At 44.0% G+C, this 10,821-nt stretch overlaps 2 protein-coding genes and 3 non-coding genes across 6 annotated transcripts; all 5 read right to left on the reverse strand.

The window, feature by feature from the left end:
• Positions 1-3,469: 3,469 nt before the first annotated feature.
• LOC133888668 (N-terminal acetyltransferase A complex catalytic subunit NAA10-like) lies at positions 3,470-7,057 on the reverse strand. 2 transcript variants are annotated; one of them, XR_009903811.1, is made up of 3 exons: positions 6,342-7,057; positions 5,169-5,321; positions 3,470-3,771 (listed from the first exon to the last, which is right to left on the reverse strand). XR_009903811.1 is itself a non-coding variant. In XM_062328994.1 (2 exons), exon 1 carries the CDS (start codon positions 6,945-6,947, stop codon positions 6,348-6,350), a length of 600 nt encoding a protein of 199 aa, XP_062184978.1. In that variant the 5' UTR covers positions 6,948-7,057; the 3' UTR covers positions 3,470-3,771; positions 6,342-6,347. The 2 variants fall into 2 exon arrangements, 1 of the variants encoding a protein (XP_062184978.1); XM_062328994.1 differs by lacking the exon at positions 5,169-5,321.
• On the reverse strand, positions 5,167-5,279 carry LOC133889864 (small nucleolar RNA Z278). Its single transcript, XR_009903946.1, has one exon. It is a non-coding gene; the product is annotated as a small nucleolar RNA Z278 (small nucleolar RNA).
• Positions 5,458-5,574, reverse strand: LOC133889866 (small nucleolar RNA Z278). Its single transcript, XR_009903948.1, has one exon. It is a non-coding gene; the product is annotated as a small nucleolar RNA Z278 (small nucleolar RNA).
• On the reverse strand, positions 5,714-5,828 carry LOC133889865 (small nucleolar RNA Z278). The gene has a single exon (XR_009903947.1). It is a non-coding gene; the product is annotated as a small nucleolar RNA Z278 (small nucleolar RNA).
• Positions 7,058-8,234: 1,177 nt separating the features above from the next.
• Positions 8,235-10,523, reverse strand: LOC133889734 (sm-like protein LSM7). The gene is made up of 5 exons (XM_062330194.1): positions 10,351-10,523; positions 10,180-10,261; positions 9,344-9,415; positions 8,937-8,989; positions 8,235-8,602 (listed from the first exon to the last, which is right to left on the reverse strand). The coding sequence occupies exons 1-5, from the start codon at positions 10,351-10,353 to the stop codon at positions 8,516-8,518; spliced, it is 297 nt and encodes a 98-aa protein (XP_062186178.1). The 5' UTR covers positions 10,354-10,523; the 3' UTR covers positions 8,235-8,515.
• Positions 10,524-10,821: the final 298 nt, after the last annotated feature.

Consider the following 10,821-nt stretch of genomic DNA (forward strand, 5'->3'; position numbering starts at 1 on the left):
CCAGGCCCAACCATGTGGATCAACCATAGCTCGGCACGGCGGTATTAGAACTACTCCCCGAGCAAACTAATACCGCTAAAAGCCCGGACTCAAACCGGACTCACACCGTCTATGACGAGGCCCACATGACCACGTCTGCGAAGGTAATCGGCTCGCCTACCATTATATCAGCATGTGGTGAGTAAGGTATGTGCTAAAGCCGACTACACCGATGATCGGTGCTTAACCGGTGCAAGCGGTCTACGGTGTCCGGGTTCCCTCCCCGAACTGCCTGAGGACTCCTCGTGAGCAGATGACACCCCTAACACCGCCCACACCTCGTCTCAACTCACCACTCACCAAACCGACTCATCATCAACACAACCATAAGTGCGAACAAGTAATAAGTCCTAGGCTCGCGACAACGGTGGACGCCGTCGTCGACTTCTACCGGAAAGCCTAAGTACCACTAAGCATAGCGAACTAAAATTAGACCTCGATGACACCACTAGGCTCCTAGGAACAACACATGACATGTGACCGAAATGGGATAATGCATCGGCATAGGTTCTACCCAACTCAGTACCCGACACATGCAATGTATACATAAGCGTAGATAACATATTAAATTTTCAAGTAGACACGGTGCAATATGAACGATGCTTGCCTTGCTGCCCTGAATCAGAAAGGTGGGACGCCTCACGATCGCCCACGGCCTCCGGGATCGACGGATCGGCGTTCACTACAGAGAGCAACGCGTGCAATGTAATGAGCATGTATGAAATGCGATCATGTAAGAAAAATATGCTCCACAATACATGACAACATTATTCCAAGATCGTACTGTCCAAACCAGAATTTTCCAAGTGGTCTCAAAAAGTTTGGAGTTCCTACGAATTAACTACGAATTTTACAAGCTATCAGCTATCAGGAAAGCCTGATAAACCGTGCTCGGGGTGCCCGGGATGAACAGTACTCACGGGTACCCGGGGTGAACAGTACCCGGGGGTGCTCGGGGTGAATCAGTACAGGGGTGCTCGGGTGCTCGGGTGAACAGTATCAGGGGGTGCTCGCGGTGACTGAGCTCGTGCTCGGGTGAACAGTACCCGGGGGTCGTCGGGTGAACAGTACCCGGGGTGCTCGGGAGTGCTCGCGGTGACGGAGCTCGTGCTCGGGTGAACAGTACCCGGGGGTCGTCGGGTGAACAGTACCCGGGGTGCTCGGGAGTGCTCGCGGTGACTGAGCTCGTGCTCGGGTGAACAGTACCCGGGGGTCGTCGGGTGAACAGTACCCGGGGTGCTCGGGAGTGCTCGCGGTGACTGAGCTCGTGCTCGGGTGAACAGTACCCGGGGGTCGTCGGGTGAACAGTACCCGGGGTGCTCGGGAGTGCTCGCGGTGACTGAGCTCGTGCTCGGGTGAACAGTACCCGGGGGTCGTCGGTGAACAGTATCAGGGGTGCTCGGGTGAACAGTACTCGGCGCTACAGTAAAATCAGCCTCGCTCAGCTCCAGAACAGCAGCCATTACGAAGGGAAAAACTGAGCTAAACTTACCTGGGAGTCTCTCTAAATCAAAAGTAAAAATGCCTAGAAGGGTGTACAGGGTCTAGACTTTGCTCAACCGCCTAGCAACATGATTCCTAACTCAAATCCACATAAATCCTCATTTGTTCCCAGACTGCAGAACTTTAAGAACTTTGCAACCCTAGTTCCAGAATCAAGATCTATCCAACCAAAAATGAGCATACTTGCCATGGGAGCCTAGCAGACTCACCTAAGGTCCTTTGCTGAGGTTGGTGACCGCCAGTTGAAGGAGGAAACGACGGAAAATGGCTTGGAGAAGAGAGGAAAAACTGCTGCTTCCTTGCTTCTCCCAAAGAACACCAAACAAGTTCAGAACCAGCTCGAATTCCTTCGGGGAAACTGAAAATGAATTGGATGGACGAGTAGTCCTTGAGCTGGTGGTCTGTGAGTACCACATACGTACCTTGATCTTGCTCCCAGAGGTAGGGATCCAAAAGGGGAAAAAGGGAGCCTAAGAGAGAGAGTGAGAGAGACGGCCAACTCCAACTTGCTTCCTCAAAAAGCCTTATGTGGTGGAGTGGGTAAGGAGTACGTATGGGCAGGTTTGAGGGGAGAGAGAGCTGTTGCCCACTTATAGAGAGATATTTTCCACCCAAGTGGGCCCCATTTACCTAGAGGAAAGTTCAGACTTGCTTCCAGCTCCTTTATTTCTCTTAGTTTTTCCTTCTCCCACCTCATTGACTCAAAGTGAAGTGCTCCAGTGACCCAAACTGGAACATGAAGCTGAAATTGCATGTTTTAGGATTAAAACACACAATTATGGATTTCGGGACGTGACAGTTGGTGAGGCCGGTTGGCCCTTCTTCTTCTTTTTTCTTGCTGTTGTGTAATGGCCAAAATGCTCTTTTGGGTGATTCTAAGTGCTGATAACGTGTTGAGAGTGATTTGAGAGAGTTTTAGAGTAATGAATGTTGATCTATTGATTGATGTGTCACACATATATATACATGTTCAAAGGGCATGAACATGTACATTCAGTAGTGAATGGTTGCCCTTTGGTTCAATAACTGAAAGCAGTTAGTGTGCTAATTGATCACATGCTAAATGTCTACTTGTAACAGTGATAACCATCGCAGGAAGAACCAAACCAAGACCAAATTCATAGATGACACCTGTACTACACCAGAGTCAACCTACTTGGAGCTATGTATATATACATCCTTCACAGCCGAAGGCAAAGAAAGTCAGTCGATGAATCTGAAACAATTGTCTTAGCGCCGTTGCTAAGGATCAGCAGAACATAGAGCACGAGAGATAACAAGAGCAGGAAGCTCCTTTTTGTTAGCGCACTGAATTTAAGGCTCAATGGTCTGAAGGAGCCCTATCGAAAATAGCTGCTCACGTGCAACAAAGCTGCAAGAGTCATTACCATGACTGAAACATCCTGGTCTTTTCTTTACTGCTCATGCAAAGAATTGACTCGTCTGTTTGCTGACTAAATTTTAAAAACCTATAACTATTTTGATATGTCGTAGAAAACTACAACTTTTAGTATTTAGTTTACAAACTATAATTATTTCAAAATATATTAAAAAACTATAATTTTCTTATTATAAACCCATCTGCCATCCTCTATAATATATAAGAGGAAGCTTAACTATAAACCATTTTTGCAAAAAGATGATAGGTAAATTCACAATAAATAAGTTGTGTTTTTTTAACATACATTAATATAATTATATTTTTTTTAACATATATCAAAATATTTCAAAATAGTTATATTTTTTAACATATATTAAAATAATTATAGATTTTTCAAATTTACTAAAACATTATAATTTTTACAATATACGTCAAAATAGTTGTAGTTTTTAAAATTTACTCTTTCGTTCACAAGCGTCACTACAGTGACTTAACCTCTTGTTTTCGTTTACTGTTAATAGTTCATGATAAGCCGAATGGCATACAAGCAACAAATGCGCTCTGCAACATACTATCTCTGTGCTATTGCAAATTCAGCTACACAGTTTTCCGGTCGTTTCAGAAAGCCTGCTCTGGGCAAATGTTACAAACAAGATAGCAATGTCAGGTAAAAATATTTGCATGACATTCTCAGACAATACAGGGCACTCGCTCCAACAGTTTGAATGGTCTGGCCAACCGACAGCTACAAACAAATATAATCACAGTAAAGAACTTCTCCGAACTTTTATCCAAGGAGAATACAAGATGTGTGCAGGGCTCAGCTGTTCCTCCTAATAGATTAGGCTCTGCAACGAGGGAAAAATTCAGATACTAGTTACACATCATGGCTACACAAAAACAGAACATTAACATGGCAAAAGAAAACAGCACAAATGAACTACGTTAAAAAGTTACTCTCATCTACAAGCACTTTAATACCTACTTAGATACCGCATTGTCAAAAGAATACGAAAACACAGCAAAAGCATGCTTGAACGATCCAGAAAACAGGATACTTAAAAAATGATCAAAGAGAGCAATAAGGCAAAGAAATTAATAATACAGCAACACAATCTCTCAAACTAATAATACTAGATGCTGTTTCTCCAAGTAGCTTATCCCTGAAGCAGGGACTTGGATACGCAGCACATCCATTTTGCAGATAAAATCATCATCGACAGTCTATTGAGTGCGTTTTGTAACATGAAACACAGGAAAACAAAACACCTAGGTAAAGAGACCTAGGTAAAGGGAGTACACGCATGCAACCCGACAAACAAAAATTGTAATTTCAGTATCATGACCTCAGATAGCAACTGATGCTATCTGAAACCTACTAATCAACAAATAAGCCAAGAAAGATGTGCGATTTACAGCTTTGAATGTAGAGAGAAGCTCTGAAAATGCTGGTATAACACAAAGCTGGACATTACAGCACGAAAATATCAGCCAAAGAGAATTCTTCCAGTAGTATCGGCGATTTCCCCTACTTTCCTCCACATTTTCTCAAGTGGTCAGGCTAGAGACAAAAAGAGTCATGGATAGTTATAAGGATGGTATCCGTCCAAATGGGATAAGAGAACTCTTACTACTCTCTTTCTTTGTGTCAATTGAAGAAGTAATTGGAAAATAAAACAGCAAGTACAAAAATGAGTAATAAACCCCAGTATAGACTGGTACGATTCAACATTTTCAACATTTTGTTCATTTGGGTTTGATTGTGTCATAGTACAAAAAATCAGCGCCATGGAGTGAAGGTAGATATAAGACATGAAAGTTTAGAATCTACCTAAAGCAGAGTCCCAGTTCTACAGAAAACCATATGTACATACAGATATTACCATTAACACAACAAAATGATGAGGGAACAAAAGGAAATGATAGGGACGCCACCTAGCATTATGAAGAATGCTCAACTTCAGAATAAAAGGGGAAAAAGAGTAGATGCAAAAATTGTCAAGATAAAAGCTTTTCCATAATGCCTCAGATTTGTAAGTTGATGTCATATTATGAAAAATCACTAGCAACCAAGTGTCACAAACTAAAAGAAAAATCATCTCAGTAATGAATAATCATATGACACGAGCAATAATGAAAAGCAACCAGCAGCAAGCAACCAAATCAATCATCAACGGTCAATTTTATAAAGACTAATGCATGCAAACAAGTTTGAAAAGAAACATTTGTGACTTGAATTCCAAACCTCAGTAAATGCCCATGCATTTCATTCGAATGCAGGACCTCAAGTAGGTTCTCCCTGAAACAGGGACTTGAAGTTACCTACATCTCACGTATTGGGCAACTCATCATAGGTCACTCTGGAGTGTGCAAAATGATCCCATTCTATATCAAAACCCTATCAAGACGGAGAAAAAGCTAAACACAGTGTAAAGATAAAAAGGTAATGCTTATATACGCATAAGAGTAAGTTCGCAATAGAACACGCCTGGAAAAAAACCGTCCAAAACCCTAGTAAGTGTTCTATTGAAAACACCTCAGTAAATGCCGATACATCTCATTTGAATGTAGGATCCCAAGTAGGTTCTCCCTGAAGAACAGGGACTTAGAAGCTACCTACAACTCACACTGGGCAACTTGTCATTCGAGGCTAGAAAAATGAAATCAAGTTCCCAGATGAAACAAATACTGGACAAATTTTAAGAACAATATCAAACTAACAACAAAAAGTCTGTAACAAATGAATGCAAGGACATAGGTTCAAAACATTAATAAAAGCTTCGTTTATAAACCTCAGTGAAAGCCCATATATCTCGTACCAATGTAGGACCCCAAGTAGGTTCTCCCTAAAATTCAGGGACTTGGAGCACTCTACATCTCATTCACAGGGCAACTCATCATCGGCTACTAGAAACAAGCCAAAGAACAATTCTCCATATATCATATTAACAACAGACCAAAGTAGCAATGATCACTAGACAGCACATTGACTATTCTAGAAGTTTGGACTAAAGCTCGGCACAAGCAATCTATGAGCGCAGGCACCAAGTTTACACAACGCAAAGAGAGTATGGATCCAACGACATCGGTACAATACATTACTGTGCAACCAGGGAAGATGTGGTGAGAGATTTTAGAAGCAGTACCACCGTAAGAAACAGTAAGCTTCCACGTTAAACTCACCAGAGGTAGCTCTATGCCTCCATGACTGGGCTGCCTTGAGAGCGGACAATCTCAAGAAACCAAAGGTGAGGAGAGGCACACGTACGTACTATATCCCATACCGCTGAAACTATTGTTTTCATCTGCCTACCAAAATCATAGCCTAATGACGCTAGAAGTACTTCACCCCACGGAATTCTTAAAAAAAAATACAAGTAGGAAAAAGTAAATCGAGAGCAAGCAAGCAGCAACTTACCCGCAGTCAAGTGTTAGGCTTCTTATCCGGCGAATTAGAAGACTGAGAAGAACAAGCAGCAGCCACAGGAGCGTCGTGGGAGCAGCACCCGCCGGGGCCGTGGTGGTGGTGATGACCATGGTGATGGTGCTTCTTGGCCTGCCGCTGCCGCAGCGGCTTGCGCATGTCGAACGCGTCCTCCCCGTCAGCGTAGTACTTGGCCTCGATGTCGTGGATCTGGTAGCCGAGGGTGGACGTGTACAGGTTGAAGGCGGCACGGTTGGATCGGCGGACGTGGAGGGAGACGTACTCGGCGCCGAAGACCTGGTCCATGGCAGCTTGCGCGGCGGACATTAACTTGGTGGCGAGACCCAGCTTGCGGTGGGAGCGGAGGACGGCGAGGGAGGTGATGTGGCCGTGGCAGGGCTCCGAGGGGTCCTCCTCCATCTTGGCGAGCACGTAGCCGACGATGCGGCCGCCGTAGTCCTCCGCCACGAAGAGCAGCTGCGGCCACGAGAGCATGTGGTAGAGGTAGTACTTCATCTGGTAGTTCTCCGGCAGGCACATCAGGTTGCACGCCTGCATCGCCAGCAGGTCATCGATGGTCGCCTGCCGGATGCACACCATCTTTGACGCCGCCGACGCCGATTCTCTCCTCTACTCTCTCCGATGCGATGGGATGCGGTGGATGCGGTTCTCCGGCGATATAAGGTGATGCTGATGCGGACGGCGGCGGCCGCTCGGTCTCTATTAATAGAGGCAGGCTAGGGAGGAGACCTTAACTTAACCCTAGCTAGAAACGGGCCGAAATAAGATACGGGCCCAGGATAGGCCCATTATAGCCGTGATGGGCCGGCCCATTACAGGAAGGAGTTTCACGGCTTGGAGTAGGAAGAGGCAAACTTAATTACATGTTTGCTACAGCTTCATCTCCAAACTCCGTTGCAAATTTGGGTGGAGCTGTGCTAAATATTCTCAGATCCCAAAAAAACCAGAGTGAAGCGTGGTGGAACAGGGGTAAAAAAATGAACTACGGTACACCTCCACGCCCTCGTAATATAGAACAACCCATAAAATTAGGAAGTATTTACCTGCCACTGTCATTGTCTAACCCTCACCCGCTCCGCACCCCCGAACCGGTACACCTCCACCGGTCCCATGCTAGCTTGGTTGTTTGACTGGCTGCTGATGGATGTAGCTAGCAGACGTCGGATACAACCTCGGGAACGTCACGCACGTATGCATGAGACCGAGCCTGTCCTGTCCATGAGCTCGAGCGTATGCATGCCTCACTTGTAATGCAGGACAGGTCACGTATGTCGCGCAATACAGGGCACGTAACGTACGTCACAGTTTTGCTGAATGCTTATACGTAAAAAATAAAGTATATATAACACCACAAGAGTATTATTGACAATTCCTTAAAAACCTTTCATTCCTAAATCTAGAACTACCCTGCTAACCAAACATCTTTATAGCCAGCTCTAAATGAAGCGGATGGATTAGAACACCCACAAATCAACGTTCTTGTGTGAAAACCAGAGGCATGGCCAAAGTTTACGAAAGCCACACGACTCATAAAACAATAACGATTTGAAATTGAATGCAAAAACACGAACAAGTTAAAAACGACAGAGACATGAAATAAGTTATGTCCTGGATCGCCGTTACAGGCTGAGCATAAAATCGAGACATAACGCAGGCGTGCAGTGCATCGAATGGAAAGCATCAGCCGTGTCCATGTTGGTGATATCTGTATGTGTCCCTCGTAAACCAAAACAAGCACACAATAACAAAAACCACAGGGCATGTCTGGTAAAATTCTAACTTCAAGTTTCATGTAGGATTCTGAAGTTTGTAAGTTAAAATAAAGTGGGTTGTCTTTATTTTTAGTCTCAAATATGAACAAGATGGTTCACTCAAACATCACCTCTTTATTCAGCTACAGCTACAAGAATTTCTGAAGCTATGACAAACCAGCCCATATTTTCATAGAAGTGGCAAAAAACATAAGTAGCGGCTCATTCGGAACAACTGGTCGATATTTTAAGTTGCTCAATGCAAAGTACAAAGTTCATTACCAACGAGTACAACGATACACGGGATGGGAGCCCCCCCCCCCCCCCAACCCACTGGAACAGAGAGTTCTCAAGGTGCTTTGAGAGCACGGTTCTAAACAATCGACCAGTGCAAGCTTATGCCCCGTCTGCGAGGAAAGGGTTGGCAATCTCATCAGTGCCATCAGTTGGTGACACCAGCATAACTGCTGTGCCTCTGCACACCTGCAATAAACAGCACGGGATGCGTGACATTCAGATCAGCAAAAGCAATTTATATATCACCTAAAAGTTATTTATTTTTCTTTACGGAAGCATAGGATCACTACTATATCTCAGAGGAAAATCTACTGGAAATACTAATGCCTGTGCCTACTCGCGTTTATTCTTAAAATCAATCACTGCTAACAAATCGAGTACATGCTTGTGAGAAGATTAACTATGGCACACTTCAACATCAGCATACATGGAGCATCAGATCTACTATAACAGCACTCAAATAATAAAGGAATGACCGAGAACACAAGTTAAAATTCAGTGTTAGAAAAGAATTACTTACAATGAGGCCAAGCTGTCTGGTTTTTCCTGACAGTTTCAATGGGTCATCTTGCTCTACAAAAGAAAATGACAAGATTATAGATCATTCCATTCAACATTGTAAAAGAAAATTTAACATTGTTCGATCTGACATGCAGTATGAGATTAAAAAATGAGCCAATGTGACTGATATTTGCAGAATATAAAATCACATGCTTCATTCAGTCTTTAACACTTTGCTCAGTGCTAATAAACTGTTATTTTATCCCTATCAAATCTTAGTTAAAACCAATGCAGAATGCGCTTGTAACTGCCCAAAATAATTAAAGCAAAACGTGCTTGGAAATTGTGTCATAAGTCCTAACACTAACCAATTTCAATGAGCAAAACCATGTATTATCCAACACAAGTGAAGGAATCAGAAAGTACCTCTTTCACACTCAACTGCTTCATCTAGCACTAAGTTCAGTAGCTGGTCATACCCCTTTAAAGTTCCTGTCACTGCACACGTGCATATGCTTGCAAGTCAGCATATAGAACAAAAACCAGAAAAACTACAAAAGGGTCCATAGTTTGGAACCACTAATGGAGCTTACACATTCTCCAGCTGCTAGCAAGAGAGACAATATGCTAAAGATGTACAGATGAACAATTCCAACATAAAAGGAAGTTGCAAGACAGAAGATCTTGCAAATGATTCACAATGAACAATCCACATTATAACACATGACGATGACAACAATCCCAGTGAATTTTGATTTTCCACCACATCCTGTTTGAGCACTATAGAGACATCAGAAAAATATGTGGTCACATATTTAGTCGGATAACAAGCCCATATTACGATTTAGAGTAAATTTCATAAAACCTATGGTCCAGGTGTTACAAACCCTAGGTTTCTGGCACATGCCACTAATCCTAGGTTTTGTGGTCCACTTGTTTCACAGGCATCATCTCCCACAAAAGTAAACATGACACTAGGTTTAAACAAACACCAAGGGTTTGTGACAGGTTTTGCCATCTTTTAGATTTATGATTACACCGACTATACAGCAATAGTACAAGTTTACACAACCACAAGGCGCACCAACAAGATATTTTTACCCTAGATTGATATGACAAGCTGGATGGAGACCATTACTCGTAAGATTCCACTTAACTGTGTTCCATACCTAAATCCTGCTCACGGAGAAGGTGCAATTTTGGAGCACCTAATTGGTCTGACAAATACAGAAAGGAGGAGGGAGGTGGGATGTGAAAACAACCTTGCCGTCCGCCGGTGAGCTTCACCTGGACGCCCTTGTCGACGAACTTAGCCAGGTCGAGTGCAGTCTCCTTGCGCCCAGCCTGATCAAGACACAAACAAACAGCAACTCATCCTCGCATCACGAGACACCACGCGAAATCAACGCACGGAAAGGGGCGTCAGCGCTTACCATCTCACCTCCCGCACGCAACCAAATCCTTCGACCGGCTCCTCCTACCGCCGCCTCGAAGCCGCAAATCGCCGGAAGCTTTCCGCGAATTTCGCCCTAGAAATCGATGCGGCCGCCGCTGCTCGGGAACTCGCGAAGAAGAAAGCACTCTCCGAACCTAATGGATGGGGAATGCTACGGCCCAGTTAAAACTAGCCCACTACAATGGGTTACATGCGGCCCATTTGTGGCGCCTTACATGTGGGCTTTGTGAACGAATCATTTCGTACTTTGCCAATCGGGAGGAAGCGCGATCCATCTCCAACGGACTCGGCTTCGAGTCCAACAGTGATGTTGACGACAGGAGGAGGTTAGCAAATCTGCGGCCGGATAGGGAGCTTTTGTCACTGTTTATAGCATATATTCGTGAGTTTAGGAAAGGAGAAGAGTAGCTGTTGAAGATGAAAAAAATAAGAGATACTATAATAGTAT

This window comes from Phragmites australis, chromosome 13 (genome assembly GCF_958298935.1).
Source record: "Phragmites australis chromosome 13, lpPhrAust1.1, whole genome shotgun sequence".
NCBI lineage: Eukaryota > Viridiplantae > Streptophyta > Magnoliopsida > Poales > Poaceae > Phragmites > Phragmites australis.